The 20,877-nt window shown below is 39.5% G+C and overlaps 1 protein-coding gene across 23 annotated transcripts in view; it reads right to left on the bottom strand.

Annotated features, from left to right (window-relative positions):
* Positions 1-20,877, bottom strand: part of DST (dystonin) — a 497,966-nt gene that overhangs the window by 146,413 nt on the left and 330,676 nt on the right. For 13 of the 23 annotated variants that reach the window (XM_027126879.1, XM_027126872.1, XM_027126861.1 and 10 more), the window contains 11 exons: positions 19,796-19,974; positions 18,726-18,864; positions 17,708-17,901; positions 16,371-16,533; positions 15,439-15,522; positions 14,617-14,724; positions 13,998-14,096; positions 7,804-10,458; positions 3,882-4,010; positions 1,562-1,650; positions 430-565 (listed from right to left, as the gene is read on the bottom strand). In XM_027126879.1, the coding sequence (XP_026982680.1) occupies positions 430-565; positions 1,562-1,650; positions 3,882-4,010; positions 7,804-10,458; positions 13,998-14,096; positions 14,617-14,724; positions 15,439-15,522; positions 16,371-16,533; positions 17,708-17,901; positions 18,726-18,864; positions 19,796-19,974 (3,975 nt within the window). Of the gene's footprint in view, positions 1-429; positions 566-1,561; positions 1,651-3,881; positions 4,011-4,123; positions 7,242-7,803; positions 10,459-13,997; positions 14,097-14,616; positions 14,725-15,438; positions 15,523-16,370; positions 16,534-17,707; positions 17,902-18,725; positions 18,865-19,795; positions 19,975-20,877 lie in introns of those variants that run through there. The other 10 variants (XM_027126873.1, XM_027126884.1, XM_027126880.1 and 7 more) reach the window with 3 other exon arrangements.

Genomic DNA, 20,877 nt, shown 5'->3' with positions numbered 1-20,877 from the left:
ATTTCTCAAAGAAATCTCATGGATATCTCTGAAAATCAGACAAATCCCCTAATACTCCAATGTCACGTTTAGAGGTGACTCACAGACTATTTTATACCATCATATTTATATAGTAGAATATCTATATAACATATATCTATATAACAGTAGAGGAATGGCTTTGACAGAGAAGAGTTAGAAAAATGAATGATTCCTTCCTTTTACCATGCAAGGCAGAGATTAAGATGTCACAGAAATTGATGACAGCAAGTGTAAGACTGCATTTAATGAACAACACTGAAATCTCCAGGTACTTAAATAAACCCCACCCATGTTTCTTCCATGTACACAACTCAAGGTCATTTCTTTGTCATTGACATATATTTCTACAATCATGCAGTTAAACTAAAAGTCTTAAAACAGTCTCATGTTCTAAATAAATAACATTACCTTCTCCTCTACCTTTATATCTCCTAAGGTTTGTGATTGTTGTAGTTGTTTCAGAGATTCACTAAAGAGTAAATTATAACTTTCTTGGAGAGTTTTCACTTGTTTTTCCAATTCATTTCTTTCTTCGTCTGTCATTCTAAAATAACCAGAAAGTACGAAAAGACGAATATAAGTCTTCAAGTGATAAAGATGACACACTAGCCTCGATGATTTTGCAAAGAATACTTTTCTAAATTAGCATAGGGTCATAAAATATAATATAATCTCATATACAGATTACTCAGGTCTTAGAATGGTTGTATATGAAAATTAAGGATGGCCCTTATGACCCTAAAAACATCCAGGAATCCTTCTCTTGCCTGGAAAAGGACTAAAGGAAAAGAGTGTAAACTAATATATCAGCACCTCTCTAGCATATACAAATTTCTAAAATAACAACTGCTGTTGTCTGACAGAGGGAAAGATCCCATTGTTAGTTCCAACATGGAAAAGGGACAAGTAAGGTACCACGACTCACGATGAAACTTGTTCAAGCAGAAGGATGAATAAAGAGGAAATTTATAAGGAAATTAACCCAATTTCCTTATAAATTTAACCTAAGGTACAACATAAAATCATTCTAGAGTAATTCTAAAGATGACAGACAAACAATATTTAAGAAAAGGGTAGATTCCTTCCCTGTCTGAGGCATTAGCTGAAATATATGAAGTGCCTTGTTGCAAAAAGTAGGACCAAACCACAAGAAATTAAGTTGCCACAGTTCTCAGCTAAGAAAATGAAGAACGTATTTACACACATTTTCCAAAAGGTAGGTCTTGGAGAGTAAGTACTACTCAGAATCAAGACTTGGCTTGGCATCTTTACTCACTAGCTACAGATCCGAGCCTGTTTCCTCATCAGCAATATATGGGGGTAGTAAGTACATTTCAGGATTTTGGTAAAGACCAAGACTGATGAAAAGTGACAATTAAATAGCCAAGTTTATAGTCTTAGGTTATTATATTACTAAGTAAATTTGTGATTGAGTCCCATTTTTAAACTCTACATTGCAATTTACCATCCTCTACTTTGCTAGGAGTTTTGAAGACCACTCCCCTACTTCAAATAAAAGACCTAATGAAAACCAACATACTTGTCTCCGTGTTTAGCCAGGAAGAGCTGCATAGTTTGCAGTGCTTCAGATAATTGTTCCTTCTTGACTGATATTTCCTCACTGGAAATCTGCGAGGTAAAGAAAACACACTCAAGCTCTTCCTTCACAAAGATGACACAACAGTCATTTAAACAAACTCCAAGTTTTCATCAAGACCCACACGATGGGAATATTTTCAGGTGATCTGAGTAAATACCCATCACTTATTACTGGTTCACAGGCCTGGATAAGAAGACTGCTTTTGAGAATGCACGATGAAGGAAAGTCCCTCCCTCTAACCCTAAGGCCATCATTTCCACGAGGAAATAATAATACCGCGTGATATGGTTCTTGCATTTGTCCCAGCCCAATCACAAATAGAGAATGCCTTAATGATACCCCAGGTGGCCAGACGTTCAGCACTGGAAGAACATTGCCATCCTCAAAAAGATACATGAACATGGAACAAAAACCTTCCCTTCCTTCCCCCAAGCTCCTGGATACAAAGCTCCTTTGGAAAAAAATTCCTCTCTAGAAGTATTCCTCTCTAGGTTTGCAGGTCAAGATTAAGTAATTTCTATTACTAGGACTTCACTTGCAAAAGTCGCCTGTGACAGAGAAATAAAATTGACCTGTTTACTTTCTCCTAATTCCTCTCTGTATCATTTCTGAAGACCTAATATCAGAAAGTAAATGCTATTCTTTTAAGTGAGCAGAAATGAAATGATGGGACAATGAAAAGGTGTATTTTCCCCAGACGTATTCTACTGAGAGTCAGCCTAAAGTCTATTTTTCATGGCTATAGGTAATCATGAGGCAATACTGATTTTTTGAAAGACACATTTATTACTGACATCAAATTACCTTAAATATCCTTCAACAGAGAGACCATCGAGTGTTATTTAAGATTTATAACTGGGGCCATGATCTGCATTGCAAAGGTATCTCTCTACTTCTATGTCTGCTAGGTCTAAAACTAACACTGGTCGGTAAAATTTTGGAGAATTTAGAACTACAGAATGAGGAAATACCAAGCGTTTATAAACCACGTTCCTGAAAAGAAACTTGTTCTCTCAAGAAATCCTTAAGTTTGTGTCCCTATTTTACCTCTTTTCCTATTTGACAGGGGGAAAATGAAGAAAACGTTTTAAACTAAATACTCGCATAAAATTGCTTTGAAGGTTTTGGGTTTAAAACACTAAATGTAATTTTCCTTTCCAACTTATTTCCCCCACACTCTATAAAATGTAGTTTGCTAGACTATGAGCTAAGCTGGCTTTATTTCAACTGAATGAGAATTCAAGTAAATACTCAGGTCTATAAACCTCTCCCGGGGGAACCTCAAATAAGGTTCATCTGCCTCATGCCATAGGCGAAATGAGACAAGATGTTGAAGCTTTCTGTTATTGGATTATGTCAAAAATGTCTGTTTCAAGTGATGACAAGTGTGTACTGATGCAGAGCTGGAAGGGAAAGCTAATGATTGCCTCTGTAGTTTCCACAGGTCAGGCAGGAGCAGCAGGGCAGTGAAGGAAACATAATCGAGAAAAATACTGCTTACTTAGTGGAAATTTATTTTTTAAAATATAGTAGCAATTCCAGCATTATCAGTAGCAGCAGCAAAACTGCTTAACTCAGTGCCCTAAGAGCTTCAGGTGGCACAGCCCAAAGGACACCTCAGAGCAGTAACATCTCACGAAATGCGGCCACTCAACTTATGTCAAGTAGTGGGGTTCAGAACACAGCCTACAGAACTAAAGATTTCATTTAGGGAAGGGAAAGAATCTAGAATTTCCAGTGGATGATGGGAGAACACTTCTTTCGGAAATAGAAAAGACCCAGAAAAGCACAACTAAATGCGATCCTCAAATGTTAACATCTTGGTCTGCAGTTTGTTGCTCTTGAAACTTTTTGTTTCTATTCAAAGAACGAGCTTGCAACTCTTTATGACACAGAGTGCATGAATGTACTCAGGGCACCAAACAGAGTGACTCTGCTCTCCTGCAACGTTCGTCAAAGCGATCAGGAAGCAGATCTCACTGTGAGGAAAAGCAGTCCCACATATTGGTTGACTAACAGTGAGACTAATATTGATGAAGTCCAGGTTTTGGAAGCAGAGACAGCTTCTTCTGCCACATACTGTGATTCCTTGGGCAAGTTACTTAACGTCTCTGATCCTCATTATAACTGCATATAGAAATGGGGGAAACTAAAGAATTAAAGGATTTTTTTTTTAGGTGGACTGTATCAACTCAGTAAATTCTCCCCACTATAATTATTGATATTATCATTATTATTAAACCAGGACCTCGGTGAGTACCTTTTGCTTAAAGAAGGAAGACTTTTCAGCCTTCTCTCCGTCTTTCAATGTCTTGCTGATATTTGATACCCATTTTTGTAATTCTCTGGCTTTTTCAACATGCTCTTTCTTTTCTTCTTCCAGTGACTTCTGACAGGTGTGAGTGGTTAAAAAAAAAAAAAAGATATATTCCAGTAAATTACCGAGCCATTAAAGTGATCTCTCCACAGAAAACAAGGATTTAAAAATATTTTTTCATCACACACAGGTTATCGAGATATTTTATTCATTTTTTACCATATTCAACACGTCACGTAGCAGATGTACTTCCAAAATGTTTATGGTAGCAAAGCAAGCTGTGAGAAATAGTCTTGAATGATCAGCCTAACCTCCTAGCTAGTCTATTAATATGACACATTTAAAAACTCAACTTTATTCATGAAGCACTAAAAGAAATCTGAATTGCTGCCTTTGCATTAGCATTACAATCATAAGTGTCATGACAGAAAAGTAACAGACAATGGAAAGCTGAAAGAATAAAGTCTACACAAAACAAAAAATACATAGAACGAAGAAAAATCTTCCCTCTCCTCCAACACATAACCCATTCATAATGCTGCTTTTAATTACAAAGTCGTAACTAGAAATGGGAGATGGTGGTAAAATATAATATGTAAAGAGGATTACGACATACAGAAAAACTAAAAATGTTCATTTTTCAAGGCAATCTGAAACACTACAGCCTCACGGATGTGAGAACAAGTTTACATTTTCCTCTGCGATTCCACGGTTCTTTTTTAAGTGCTCTTTCAGTGAGTGTAATGAATCATTTAATAAATGGGAACCCTGACACCAGGCTGGATCCAGGCAGTGATGCAGAGTTCTGAAGAAAGGATGCTGTAAACTCGCTGGAGATCCTCAAGCTTATCCCATATTCCAGGTAAAATACTTTTATTTAGTTTGGGTAGGAGTCAAAAAACGAATCTCAAAGCTAAATGGAACCATTATGAAGAGCAGTAAATCTTTTGTTATTTTCCATTTTAAAAGTATTCTCTCTTGGGCAGAATGGAGTCTAAAATCCAAGCCTCCTGACGTTTAGTCTAAAGGAGTGATGCAAATTCTTCCAGATCAGGAGACAGCAAACTATTCTGGAAAGGACCAGAGAGCAAATATTTTAGGCTTTGTGAGCCATATGGTTACTGTTAGAACTACTCAACTCCGTCCTTGTACCCAAAAGTAGCCAAAGACAATATGTACACAACAATGTGTCTGCATTCCAATAAAACTTTATCTAAAAAAATTTTTTAAATTAAAAGTATTCTCTCTTCTGAGCAGTCAGGTGTTTCCAGCCCTCAAGAAATTAACAGTGCTTCAAGCATGTCACACAATTACTAGGCCGTGGATCTCATACCATCAAGCTGTGGACAAAGCAGACGAACTAGACAGCATCACCCCTGACTCTGGTTCTATAAACAGGTCCTATTGTGAAGAATAGTAGAGGCTGGAAATCCCTGTCATCAAGGGCTCAGACACTTCTAGGAGTTTAAGTCCTGTGTGGAAATCAAAATCAGCTTTTTCTAAGGCTTCTTTATATGTCAACTTTCTTTTCGTTTGAGGACAGAGGATGTTTCTGGCATAGGACTTTTGATCTTTGAGCTTTGTAGCAATGAAGACATCTATAATCCCTACTTGGAGGGCTTCTTCAATCGACAAGCGGGCCTGGGCCTGGGGCTCAATCAGCCCCCCTGTCAAGTACTGAAATTCCAGACAGCGGATTCCCATGTCCTTACTTATGATATTTGCAGTCACAGCTTCCACCACTGACATCACTTTGTTATTGATAGGGTGACTGATCCCCGTGACGACTAACTCACACTGCCGCAGCTGCTGCGCAAACCCCTCGTCCACCAGGCCTCTGTGCAAGGCCTCGGCCACCCGGTACCTCTTGCCGGTCAGAGGGTCAATGATGCCCCCGGTACTGACTTGGGCTTCAAGGCATCGGAGGGCGGTGATCCGATCAACCAGATTCCGACGTGTGGCCTTTAGCACAGAGATCCTTTCCCCACTGGAAGTCAGCCAGTACCCTGCCACTGGACTGCGCGAGTCCTTCTTGGGGACTAACCTGCTCAGCAAGGAATCAGCAAGTTCTGTGAGTGTGAGGAAGCCTTCCTGATACTTTTCGATAGAGGCTTTGTCAATGGTTCCCTGCTCTATGGCCTCGCTGATACTGAACTGTAATCCTGTCTTAGTATCGGTCAGTACACGACAGGGACGCCCATAGGACTCAAAAAACGTGGCTTCCTTCCATTGATACTGCTGCCCTGACAGCTCAAGGTAGGTACTTTTCTCAATCAGGTTTCTCTGGAAAGCCTCGTAGGCAGTCAGTTCTGCTCCTGTCTTAGTATCGACGACAGCAATCCTGTGAGTTTTCGCTACATTGAGATTGGAAATGTTCCTCTCCCCAAATGGAAACAGAAAGCACTGCCCGTCTACGTCAAAGACACACATGCGCAGTAACTCTGAGTAATACAGGGTTCGCTTATTATTGGGATTGGGAAAGGCTCTAGTGTTGCTGGATGGCTCATGTAAAAACTGCAGGATGGCGTTATTTAGCAGCCCCTGCTGCAGGGCAACTTCTGGAGGAACCCGAATGCCCCTCACGGGGTCGATGACGCCCCCACTGGCAATCTGCACCTCCAACATATGTTTGCCCCTTTGCCTGTCAAGCATTCTATTTTCCATGGCTTGGAACACTGACAGTGTCTTAGAAGAACATGGATACCCCAGGGCCGCCTTCTCTGCCTCAAGGAGCCTGATTTTGAATTCGGGGTCAACCACACCTTTAAGGATTGCATCCTCAACAGAATAGGTCTTCCCTGAAAGGGGGTCAATTATGAAACCCGTGGCCGCCTGAGCTTCTAAAAATGCTAAAGTCATCATCTTATCGATGATGATTTTCTTGGCAGCTGAGGAAAATGAAATCTTTTCTGTTGTGGATTCTAGGTAAAGCCCTGCGATGGAGGTGGCTTTTGTCAAAAACTTGCTCAGAGTTTTCTGGACTTCTTCAACGGTCTTAAGGCCAAGTCGCAGCTGCTCAACTGTTTTCATGTCCAGAAGCTTAGCTTCGACCAACTGCCTGGCCGTCACAGTGTGCCGGAGCCCTTGGAACTGAAACTCATCATCCCTGACCAAGCATGCATGATCACCACCAAAGTTCTGAAAGGTCTCTGGTTCTGAGCCCTTCTTAAGAAAATCTCTTTTGAGTCCACCCTGTGCCCTGCACCCTTCAAGCAGCCATTCATCAGCACCGGGGACTGGGCTCCTTTCTTGCTTTAATGCCGTAACTTCTGTGTGCATAGCATACTGCTTGTTCTTAGCTATCTGTAACGGGAATTTGTAAGACGTTAAAAGTCATCTAAAGAACATTGTCATGTTACCCACTCTTAATCCAAATATAATTCCTAGAATAACAAAGATGAGATAAGAGAAGAACACTTTCAAGCCCAAGAGGGTTCAGGAACAAGAAATATTATTTTGACAGTCTGAAGTTTAAACTTTAGATGACAATTAAGGTATTAAAATGCTATGTCTAAAAAAGACAGGAGGTAAAATCTGTCCACAAAACGTGTTAGAAATTAAAGTTAACTGCTTGGTTTTTCTAGTTTTTTTTTTTAGGGTCAAATTTTTCGGAATAGAATCCCACAGATATGACAGGATAGCCATGACCTCTGTGTTTTTCATCTCAAACATTTAAAAATTGAAGACTGTAGTTTGTAGTAAAGATTCAAGTAAATCACTAGAAAATGATGGCATGATTTTCTGTTGGACTACAAAGAGCCACTCACATTCAGCACGGTTAAAAAATGTAGCCTAGCAGAGAAAGGAAACAAGAGCGGAAACCTGACAGAGGGTAGCTGACAAGGTTCCAGAATCCAGGGTATACCTCTAAGGGTGCCAGAAGCGTCACCAGGTCTATTTCACACTTGTCATCTTGACACCTGACAGCGTGTCTGGAATTGTACAGACCTTGATTTCTTAGCTTCTCGATTTCTGACGGTCTTGCAACAGGGTTCATCTCATCAAAAGTTATCTGTAATTCGGTGCTTGTTTGAGAAAAGTATTCAGAGTAACACTGCTGACTCTTCTCTTTCTCAACCGGAGCCCCTGATGGCCCGCCCTGGCCCTCCTTCTGCATCTGTTCAGCACCCCGATGTTGCCATCTTTCCTCCGAAAGCTGTGGTTCCTGAGTCCACCTCTGTAGAGGGGACCTGGCCATGGAGGGAGAGGAGGAGAAGTCCCCTGGGCGCTGATACTCCTTCACTGCCATCTCAAGATGTGTCTTGAAGGCTGGGTTCTTTTTCTGGATTTCACACTGGAGCATCACTAACTGATGCTCCTGTTCTTTTATCTGCTGATCCATCTTTTGCTTCAGGTTTTCCACCTCCCGTTTCTGGGCGACCAGCTCATCTGTGAGCTTCCGACATTTCTGGTAGTGAGGTGCCTCCCCATTCTGCCCTCGGTGCATCTGCTCACGATATTGCTGGAGCTGCCTCTCAAGTTCTCGGATATTTGTTTCACAGAGCTTCGCGTTCTCTTGTGCCCTGAAGTTTTCCCGCTGGAGAGACACAAAGTCAAGCTGGATGCCCGAAATATCATGTTCCGTGATAACTTTGGAGTCCATCAGTTTTTCCATCTTTTTCCGAAACTCCTCTGCAGAACGTTTGAATTTCTCAGATTCCTCCTGAAACAGAACCATCTTCCTGTGGGTCACCTGCTCCTCTAGGACCTTTAAGTGCAGTTCGTCTTGCACCTTTTTCAATCTGTCGTTCAGGTCCTGCACCTGTGCCCACTGCATCTGCACTGCCTGCTCCCCAAGGCGTTTCTCCTCTTTGGATGCACTTAGCTCAGCACTCAGACTTTGCACCTCCTTCTCCGTGTTCTGGATGATGAGGTCCTGCTGGTCGCACTTCTGCTTAAATTCACTTACTAAATGTTGACTTTGGGCCAGGTCTTCTTCCAGGCATTTGATCCTCCTCTGGAAATCCTGTTCCGTTTTCGTCTGTTTGTGCAAGTGTTTGTTTGTGGCACAAAGCTGGTCTTTAAAACCATCCGCCTGGATTTTCAGTGCTTCACATCTTTGCTGGATGGCTTGTTTCTCTAAGACCACATTTGCCGATTCTGCCTGAATTCTCTCCATCATTAACTTGGTTTCGTTATTCTGTCTGGTGAGCTCATCCACTTTGTGCTTTAGTGTGTCTGCACAGTCATTACTTCTCTCCAATTCCTCTTTAAGCTTTTGGATTTTCTCATTATTCTCCTTTTCGGCTTGAATATTTTGAAGCAACTGCGCGTGGCTTTTCTCAAATTGTTCTTTCAGGTGATCTGACTTTCTCTGGCAGGATCGTGCTCTTTCGCCAGAGAAGTCCTTGTCATCCTGCAAAGAAGTAACTTGTGAATTTAAATGCTGGATGCTCCTCTTGGTGATGGCCTGTGTCCTGGTGATCCGGTCCACCTCCCTCTGCAGCTTTCCTTTCTCCTCCTGCAGAGATTCCAGTTCTAGCTCATAGTTGTGCTTTATCCTCTTAAGGTCATTGGCCTCCTGCCTGACCTCTTCTGCCTTCCCTGTGGTCTGGCTCAGCTGCCTGTCCAGCTCCCGGAGCTGCCGAGAGAACCCCTCCTCCGCCTGGTCCTTCCTTTCCAACTCCAGCTTGAGGCATCTCAGTGCATTGCTGGTTTCACCCAGTTTTTCTTTGAGCAAGCGAGCCTTCTCCTCCGATGAAGTTTTGTTGAGCTGCAGGGCACTGAGTTCATACTTCAGCTCCCTCATGTCCTTCTCAGCCTTTCTATCGGCCACTGTCAGCTCATCCACCTGCTGCTTCAGTTCCTCAGCCTGGGTGCTCGTACAAGCTGGCAGTGGGTTTTCTTTGTACGAACACTGCATCTCGATTATTTTTCTTCTGGCTTCCGATTCAATTTTCTGCTTTTCCTTCAGCTGCTTCTCCGCCACCTGTTTCTGGAACGTGAGGTCTTTCTCCATCTGCTTGACCAGCTTCAGGAGCTCCTCTTCGTGGTCCTTCTTTCTCCTTAGTTCCTCCATCAGCTTATCTTTCTGTTGCTCCACCTCGTGGAGGCTGGAGTCTTTCCTCTTCAGATGGTTCTCCAGGGCCCTCCTGGTGGCGGTGTGCTCCTCCAGCTGTTTCCGGAAGCCACTCAGGTTCCTCTGCACGGCCTCCCTCTGGGCCTCGGCCTCGGCCGCGAGCCTCTGCACGCGCTCCAGCTCGCGCTGCGCCGCCTCCTTCTCCCCCTCAACGGCCTCCAGCTCCCGGCGGTACCTCTGGGCCTCGCCCTCCGCCCGCATCTTCTGCAGGGTGATGTCCGCTGCATCCCTCTGCTGCTTCCTCAGCTCGTTCTCTGCTGCCTCCCTGACCTTTGGAAGCTCCTCCTCAACCCGGGACTTCTGCTTCTCAAGCTCAGCCAGCATCCTCTCCAGCTCTGTTATCTTCCCCGTGAGTTTGCGATTCTCCAGCATCGTCGCCTCCTGCCGCTGGAGCAGATCTGAATACACCCCGTGCTCAGAAGCCTCCTGACACCTTTTCATCTATGAGAGACGTTCAGAAGGGTCAAACCCATTCGACTCCAATCTGTCTTTAAGAATCTGAAGCCATGCTCATGAAAGGACTTACACAGACCAGTGAAACCAAAGGCAGAACAAACCCCACCACCAACCCCACCACCATCTGCAGAGAAGAAGCTTCAGAAAGTCAACAGTCGGAGAAGACAAAAAACCCTGCATGTCAGGTTTTCTAAATCAAGGAATCTTTTCTTTCTTTTTTTTTTTGGTCTCTTAGGAATAATTCTGCTTTTAAAATTAGCTAGCTCAGAATTTTACAGCAAGAAGGAACCTTACAGTATGACCCTCACCCCAGATGAGGACACTGAGGTCTAGGGAGGTTAAATAATTTTGAAAACTCACACAATAGGCAAGTGACAAAGTAGGAACCAAAATTCTCACAACAGTTCTCTTTCTGCTCTCACACACAACTCAGTCCTGTGGGCTGAGAAGAACATACGATGTATAGGAACTGAATGACATTAGAGAATTTAGTTTTCATTTTCTAGCCCAATGGAAATTTGAAATGATATTTACATTCTCCTGTCTTAATGGTGAAAGAAGCAAGATACAGAACTTTGGAACAGAGAGCCAATTGAGGAAATAATACTTAACATATGGAAGGAGGAAAATTATATAAAAATCTGTAATTTCTACAATCAAATGCCTCACTAATTTATATTTGCCCTGATACTTACAATAGTCAGAATTGCTAATGCAAAGGCACCTATAGTCCCTGGTGCTTCATATACTCACTGATTTTGTTGTTGTCCTTAATGACATGGCTCATATGAATGCACTTTGACAAGAACCTTCAGATACTCCATAAACATAAAGATATTTGTTAAATATAAATGCTTGTAAAAGTGTACTTAGGGATTCAGATCCAATTAAGAAAATTTGTTTACTGATTACAGAATCAATCTCAGCTGGGAGAAATACGCTTGACTACAGAACATGATGAGGGCTAGTTTATAATCACAATTTAATTTCTCTTTATTAATACCATAAGGTTATTAGTGTCATATCATCAGCTCAAAATCATCATAGTTAGAAATAATTTAAACAAAAGGAGGGAAATTATTCTAAATAGCAGATTTTATTTTCATGGAAAAGCCCTGGTAAATCTCAAGAATTTAGTTTGTTTTATAGACCATGCATCTTATTTTTCTTCCTCTCATTTCTTGATCCCCAATAATCTTGATGAGAATTTTAGATGTTTCCTTTGCTAACCTAAATATGATTTTTAATAAGAATTCATATGAAAAAAAAAATCTCATCACAGCCTGCAATATTTAGTGTTCTATTTTCTTTATTTTCTTATCAGGGTCAACTCTCAGTGATACTGAAGCATTCTATCTGCTTACACATTAGGTGTTCAACATGTTTTCAGTAGATGATTTCTAAAAGGGTCTTTCTCAATTCCTCATCAAACTCTGTTTAAAACTTAGCTGTTGCTCAGAAGTTGTGAGTCCCTCCCTTTTTTTCTTGGTCATGTTCTAAGGTTTAAAAAAATGAAAATTCTCTCAGAAAAAAATGTCTGTTGTTAAACTCTCAGTGTTTTGGAGTCATTTTAGTGACTGATAATAATCTCATGTTGCCTGGATAACTCTGAATTTTTTAGCAAATATTAGAAAAATTACTAGAAACAATTTAGTCCTATTGCTGATTTGCTTTCTTGTATATTTCAAACTTATTCAAATAAAAATAACTTCAAGTTTTATCTAAATGTTCCCCAAGGAGACATGCTGTCCTTTAATCTCAGCAATTAACATTTAATATATTTTGCGATCAACAAAGACTGGAGAAATATCTTTATCCACCTATCTATTACAGACACTCTACTAATATTTCTGTAACTAGTTTGGTATTATCTTTGAAATTAACTTGAATCCCTCTTTGATTTCATGTTTACCATGGAAAATTCTGCTCTCCGACCAAGATCTCTCATGTGAGTATAGATAGACCCAGTTTCAGAAACACTACTCTTTAGAATCTGAAAACTGAGCTATGTATCTTTTGTAAGATATTCCATTATTAATATCCTTAAGTGGTGAATTTTTAACAAGGAATTTTAAAATCTGCTTTAAATTATAATAATCTTTGCATGGTCTTCCATAAGCTACATTGTTTTGACTTTAAATTCAACATAATCTTTTATATTTCAAAGGATGACAAGCATAATTTTGGATATATTTCAGGCTTTTTGAAATATCTTTTGGTTCTATCAACTTCTACTATTCTACTTCATCAGATACATTGAGCAAATTGGCTCATATATGTGCAGACATACATTGTAAGAAAGGGAAGGGCTTAAATTATTTATATTACATTTAACTACAAAATACACAATTTAAAAGATCTGTATACCATTTAAAATGGAATCATATATATCTCTTAAAAATTAAGAATGTAAAAAAAATATGGACTTTCCTTCATAGATGAGAAGTGTATGCCAATTATTTGAATGTGAAAATATTCTGGTTCTCCTTTCTAAACCCAAAGGAAGTTAGTTATAAAGACTTGCAAGTAGCCATGTTAGTGATTTAGTTGCCGAAAACTATTAACTCTGAACAGACAAAAGTAGTTTACAAAAGCGGTCATAATTTTAGAAACTAAGAAAGCAACATCTATTAGACATTTACTACCATTTTGGTTCTCTCATTATATGAATGGAGTTAAACTAAGTACAGTCACCTACAGAATTTCAACAACGGTCTAATTTAAATGGCTAATGCCCCACAATTTACTTACTACAGCATTTGGTTTACTATTTTTGTCTGTTCTGAGGTTAGGAACAGAAAGCATATTAAGATAATAGAGCAGAGCATACTTTCAAAATTAGATACAATAGCGTTTTATGAAAATATATTTCCATAAATAACTCCTTATTCTTTCTGTTTCTGAATATATTTTAAATGCATAATCAAAGGCACTGAAGTTCTCCAAATTAGAATGGTACTTAGTCTTTTTAATATACACCATATCTTTTTGGCAAAGCTAAAAACAAAAACAAAATAACCCCCCCCACAATTCTTAAAAAGTACTACCATTTTGTATAAACACCTGCTACTTCTAACTTAATGGCTTTCATGTTTTAAATCCTTGAAGATGTAAATTAATTTAAAATGCATAAAAAAATGTGTTTATGTAATATTTCTGCAGATATCATAACAGTAGTAACTATACTTCAAAGAACAATACTTCTCAACTGTGAGAAAACTGAAAAACATTCTGCTAAACTGCCAACATTCCATAATTTAAATAGAACCACTTAACGACATTAACGCTCTCATACTAGAGACCTAGAGTAAAAAATTTTTTTTCCAAAAAGGTTGTTCCTTTTTTTTTTTGTAATGTTTTTCAGTTCGAGAGAATCTTAATAACAAACCAAAAAATCCTACGCCTCTACTGTTTTTCACTGTAATTTTGTAATTAATCACATACATCAGCTCTCAACCACGTGAGTTTATCATGAAACCCTCTCGTGGCTCCTTTTCAGTAACCTGCCCATGGTTAATGGTTACCTCCTCCTCCTCCAGACGCTTCAATGAGTCCCCAGCAAATTTAATATATTGTGTCATGAGGGTGACCAGAGCCGTATACCGGGTCCTCAGGTCCATGAACTGCAAGTAAGGAAAAATAAAAATAAAAACAGAATCTCCAGTTGCCCTAAATGAGCTGAATGAACACTTGAGTAATAATTAAAATATTAACTAGTCTATGGGACAGGGAAGTTCACGACTCCCCAGCAATGATAACCGAGTAGGAACGAGATTACTGCTGTGCAAACCACAGTGATGGCAATCCTCTTCTAAATTTGATCATGATACACATTTATTATTCTCTGCAATTCATTCATCTTGAATGAAGATTTTCAAAGGTTTTTTAAAACCCTTAATAAGATGCATTGTTATAGATAGAGAGCATCTGTTTGGGATGATGGAATGTTCTGGAAATGGATTGTGTTCAAGGTTGTACAACATTACGAATGTACTGAACGCCACTGAATTGTATGCTTAAAAATGGCTAAAATGGTGAATTTTCTATTATGGACATTTTACCACAATACAAATATATAAATGTAAAATTGCTAAAATGTTGCTTCTCTCTTTTACACCCTCCCCATCTCTGGACGGGTATCACCTCTTGAATGACGAGGTCTGCCGAGCTCTGCATTCTCCGGCGTTTCACTGGAGACTTTTGTTGTGAATCCACCATAGCCCGGTAGGTCATAGTTTGTAATTCGTAGTCCTGTATAAAGGAAATGGTAAGATTAATTAAAGCAAAGCACTAACCCTTCATTCTATAGTGATTTGATGCAGAGAAAGGGCATCTACTTTCACTGAGTAAGTCAAGAAAACATTGCAAAACTACATTTTCAAGAATCAATCCAATCCTGACATGTTTCCAAGGTGGTAATAAAAATCAGAAACATTTAGGGTAGCCAGGAAAGTTCCTAAGTCTCTTTAGGAGTTCATGGAGACATATAGGGACAGCGTGCCAGTTATTTTCAGCCTCCCTCTCCTCTAGTTAGGAAATGGGACTCCAGATCTGAATGGGTGAAGCTGAGGTGTGGTGACTTAGAGCACAAGGTAGACGTTCTTCCATGGAATATTCCAGCAATACTTCCATGGAGTACTCCAGCAATACTTGCATGGAACACTCCAGCAAGGAGGGGAGAGGGGAAGCAAAATGGTAAGAGGCGGATTATAGAGCTACATTTTATTCTGGTGCACATGGGGGTGTGGCCAGGCTGTGCACGTGTGTGACACAGAGAGAGAATGAAAGAACCAGGAGTCATCACGTGACTCACACTTTCATAAAGAATTAACAGATAAGTGAAGATTCTCTGTTTCACTTTTTAACACAGACTGAATGACCTGCAAAGGCTTTAAAAGTATACCGTAGAAGCACCTCCCTGAATATCTGAACATGAAATCTGATGCAAGGAACTGGTCTTCTCACCTTCACTGCAGTGGAGTACTGCTCTGCGTATTTCTGACACTCATCCATTTTGTTCTGTTTCATTTCTATTTCAGACACCAGCATCTATAAGCACACACAGGTTAGGAGAAAAAGGACAAGGAACCCTATGCTATCCAACAACTTGAGATCTCAGGCACTAAGAAATATCTACATCACTTAAGACTACAGCTCTCTACCCCACTGCACTTTTTCTTTTAATTGTAGCCTTTATTGATTGATTGATTGATTGATTTGGCTGCACCACATGGCTTATGGGATCTTAGTTTCCCAACCAGGGATTGAACCTGTGCCCTCGACAGTGAAAGCACCAAGTCCTAACCACTGGATTGCCAGGGAATTCCCTCTATCCCACTGCACTTAATGTCATCTGCCTCATTGGGTAAAGTCCAAGCTTTCAAGATTAAGCCACTATGTGACACCCCCTCATGAGGCTTCCAAAGCAGAAATTACTAAACTCCATGGGAATTATCCACAAGTAGACTTGAAACCCTTATCCCCCACCTAATCCTGATCTAAAGAGAGCTAGAAATTACTGGCCCCTCAAGATGGAACAAAAATCTCAAAGCATTTAACTCTTGGTCACATGTGGCTGTTTAATTTTCTATGACTAACCACTTTTTCTTTTAAATTTAGGATCCCATGAAACTATTGCAGCCAGCAAAGTACCAGAGAGATTTCCATACCTACGATTAAAGGATCATTAGAAACTTGAACTGTCGCAACATGCAACTTTCTTAAATCAAAATAAGGGATGGATGTAGGTTTGAGTGTAAATTTTTAACATTTCTGATTTATTCCCTGCCTTCCTTGAAATAGTTGCTGACTTATCTTACTAACAAGAGAAAGGAAGGTCAAGGTCTGAGTGACCAAATGCAGACACAACCCTAGCACAAGGAACTGTGTTTACACACCTTCTGTTGATTCAATTGTGTGGCTAGGGTTTTACTGTTTTCAGGCTGGTTTTCCTGAATCTTTCTCTGAGTAGTTTCAACTTGCTGGATCCAGTCATCTAAAGGGTGATAGGTATCTTTGTAGTATTTCAGCGACTTCCCAATGCCTTCCAAGTCCCGTAACCTAAGAGGTTAACAAAGGAATAGTCACGGTTTCCAAGAGTAACCAATAGGAAGGTGGAAGGTGTAGAAAAAAGGGAGGGACAAAGTATTACTGTCCTAAGATGCACTAAGCACAACAACAGGGGTGTGTCGAGAATTCGAGGCCACAGCATCCCAGGCCCATCTCCAAGGGCACCTACACTGCCTTGGGTTGAATACAAATTCTTTTTCTCCAGGACTTGCGCAATTTATCGGTACTGATTATTCTAGGGACAAGCCCGAGAGACTAAAGCTAAAAAGCAGGAAAACTGGAAAGTTAACCATAATAATTATCAATCAGCAAGTCTTGAAGACCTAAAGTTTGCAGCAATGGCAGTTCACTTCTGAAAAAATGACATGGTAGCAATGAATGGTTCAACATGGACTCAGAAGGTACTTTCTAGGAACTGTGATTAAACACCCCAGTTTCTATGATTTTAAAACCACTACATTAAACCTAGAGATCATGTATTTTAGAGATTAGATACTAAATATTTAAACATAATTTATTTCTCACAAATGGCACTATATAATAAACGCATTTTAGCTGCATTAATAAAAACATAAAAAATGAATGAGAAGGAACACTATTCCATTTCTTTTAAGATGAGCCCCCAAAACCATCCCATTTCTTTTCACTTTTTTATTTCAGTCAGTAGGCAAATGATTTTGACTTTCTTGTCTCTTTGATTAAAATGAGCATTAGGACATTTCAGTTTCTTTACGCTTCCTGTCTAGTATAGATGCTACATCCGGCCCTAGGAAATGCATGACCCACCCTCCTCTTACTAAGTTATGGTTATTTTGATATTATCACTGGTAATAATTAGAGAATTCTCTAATAATTAGAGAATACATTGTTTTTTCCTTCAGAAAAGGCAAGTAGATTAACTATATAAATGCCAGAGTACATAAACAGTTGTAATAACACAGAACAGAAAAATAACTTACTTGGAAGTTAAATATCTTACTAAAGGCCACCCTATAAAAAAGAAATGTAATTGGACAGAGCTCTTGCAATTAACACAATTAACTACATATGGAAATTAACTCTATGGAATGAATTACATATGGAAGTAAAAAGCCTAATACATTTAGACTTTACCCAGAATGCAGAGATTAAATCTGAGCTAAAACTGAATGAAAAGAGTGCTAACCTGTTGTCAATCTGAGCATGAACATTCTGCCACCTCTCAACCAACTGATCTGCTTTTTCTTTGTGCCAGTCAAAGTCAAGGTCACGCTCTTTGTAGGTTTTAAACATCTCATCACTGATGGTCTTTGCTCTCTGTAGCTCATCCTCCAGTGCATGGAAGACTTCTCTTTTTTCATCCACTTCAGATCTCCATTGCTAAAATAGATCAATTTATAAAGTTACAAAAACATATCAACCGCTCATTGTGTAAACACATTATTCACCTAATTTTACCATTCATTTACAAATGACTGCTATAAAATCAGACAATGGAAAGAATATCTTTCATATACAAAATATTACATTAGCTTGAACCTTATAAAATTGCCAATATTTGACTGTACTTTGACCTAAAAAAACCAACAGTTTTATAGAGTTCAGTCTAACGAAATTTGCATATCAATAAAATAAAATATATTTTTTTCATAAGCAAGTCTGCTACCTCGGTAAGTCTTTTTCATTGTTTGTTTTTTAAATATCTACTGATCTCATTGTTTAAAAATGAACACATGCATTAAAAAATCACTGAGAAAACTTTTCACAATTGGTTTACAATATCTTTACTCAGAGCTTTATAAATGGAAGAAGAGAAACAGACGAGTATAACTATCAGCCTTTTTCCTTCTTAACTACTTTACTCACCTTGATTTCTTAAAATAACTGCCTCTTTCCACAAGAAAATCTACTACCAATAATTTACTTTTTAGCTTCAACTCCTCTTGCCGCCGACATGAACAGACTATAAAAACCTACTGTCAAAAAGATCCAAACTTCAAATGAAAAGAACTCACCTCAAACTAAAAATGAATGAACACACTCATTTACAGTAAGCCATGGTACTACAGAGACAGGACATGGAATGGACAGAAATGTATTCAAGTTCAAATATTTAATGCTTGATGTCTGAAGACCTGGGCCAAGTGCTAGAGAAATACTTTTAAAGGATAATCTTAAAAAATAGCCAGCAGTGAAAGGCATACCTTTAAAGTACTCATTAGATTCTCAATGTTATTCTTGTCAGCTATAACTGCTTCCTCTTCACACAGTTTAGTTTCATAGAATTTTACAAGGGCTTCTGCAGCATGAGTGTTTTTTAACACCAAGTTGACAATTTTCAACCTGAAAAAGAGAATTAAACAACACCCCCTTTTGGTAAGTGTTTATTTTCCCGCAATACAGTCCCAAAGCACCATGAGGGTGCATGATGCAGCATGTTCTTCATCCCGAGACACTGACACTTTTATTACAAGATTAACATCCCACTAAGTAAGTCAGACAGAGAAAGACAAATGCCATATGATATCACCTATATGTGGAATCTAAAACATGACACAGATGAACTTATCTACGAAACAGAACCAGATTCACAGACATAGAGATCAGACTTGTGGTTGCCAAGGGGGGGGGGGTTAGGGGAGGGATGGAGTGGGAGTTTGGGGTTAGCAGATGCAAACTGTTATATACTGAATGGATAAACAACAAGGTCCTACAGTAGAGCACAGGGAACTACATTCAATATCCTGGGATAAACCACAATGGAAAAGAATATGAAAAAGAATGTATATATGTGTATAACTGAATCACTTTTTCTGTAGAGGTGACTCGGCAGTAAATAACACAACACTGTAAACAAACTATACTTCAATAAAATTTTTAAAAAAGGATTAACATCCCGCTAACTGTCTTCTAACAGAACCCATGTCCTGCCCCCACAGTGGTCTTCAGCAGGAGATTCCAACAGCAGAGGGGCTTCTTTCAAACCTAATTTAGACCAAGCCTGGGAGGAAAGTCCTATAGGCTACAACAGCTGAGCTACCAAAACTACAGGCAACATGTGGGAAGATCATTAATGCTCTAGTCTCTGAAGCTCACATTCCCTTTCAGCATGAAGATGCATCATAAGTCCACAGAAATATTTAATATATTTGCTATTAAGAAAAATGTTTTGTATTCTTAAAAATGAACATTTTTGGCTAAACAGCCTATATATATAAGTGGCACTTTTATGAAGCCAGTTTAGATGATTTCTATTAAGGCAGTGGTTCCATACTTCTCTATGTAGGTGGAGGACATGGAATAGACGTGGTTCATGCTCTGGACGACCACGCTGAGCTCGGATCGCAAGGTGGGAGCCGTGGAAGAGGCGGCCGCTTGACTGAAAAAGTCGTTGCATTTACTCGTGATTGTGGCCAAATCGCCTTTAAGTCGCTCCAGCTCTTTCTTTAGTTTCTACACAACAGAGAACAAACATGAGGATTAGGCTATCACTCCAGATGGTGTCTCTTTCTTCAAACACTTTAAAAATACACATTTCCCATTATGACCCTTAACTTAAACACGTACGTATTCTTTTTTCTTAATTGAAGTGTAGCTGATTTACAATTTTGTGTTAATTTCTGCTGTACAGCCAAGTGATTCAGTTAAACACATACATACATTTTGTTCATATTCTTTTCCATCATGGTTTATCACAGGATATTGAATATAGTTCCCTGTGCTATACAGTAGGACCTTATTGTTTATCCATTCTATATATAATAGCTTGCATCTGCTAATCCCAAACTCCCAGTATTTCCCTCCCCCACCCCCCTTCCCTTTGGCAACGACAAGTCTGTTCTCTATGTCTGTGAGTCTGGTTCTGTTTTGTAGATATGTTCATTTGTGTCGTATTTTAGATTCCACATGTAAGTGATAACATACGGTATTTGTCTTTTTCTGATTTACTTCACTTAGTATGATCATCTCTAGTTGCAAGACATTTACATACTCTTTACTTTTACTTTATCAAAGAAATGAAGCCAAAGCAGTCAAGTTTCATAATCAATCATTCCCTCACTGTCCATCTCCTCGGGCCCAAACATCTAATTCAGCGCTTGCGCATCGAGCAGGTGAGAAACTGTGAGAAGCCCTCGCAGCCTCCACATAAATGGGTGAGAAAGCACGTGTTCCTGTGTTTACCCAAGTGAGAGAGAGAACTGCATTACAGAATCCTCGTCTGCCATCAGCGTTAAGTACATAGGCAGACCTCACCAAGTGACCCCTGGCAAAGGGAGCGTGTGAGAGGTCGCAGAGTCGACAGTAAAGGTCATTAAGACAGTAATCTGTGCTAATCTTGTCCCCACGCGCTTCTCA

This window comes from Aethalodelphis obliquidens, unplaced genomic scaffold, assembly GCF_003676395.1.
Source record: "Aethalodelphis obliquidens isolate GAN/ISIS:26980383/991018 unplaced genomic scaffold, ASM367639v1 scaffold31, whole genome shotgun sequence".
Lineage (NCBI taxonomy): Eukaryota > Metazoa > Chordata > Mammalia > Artiodactyla > Delphinidae > Aethalodelphis > Aethalodelphis obliquidens.
The sequence above is the reverse complement of the archived record's forward strand: the minus strand, read 5'-3'. Positions and strand labels throughout refer to the sequence as shown.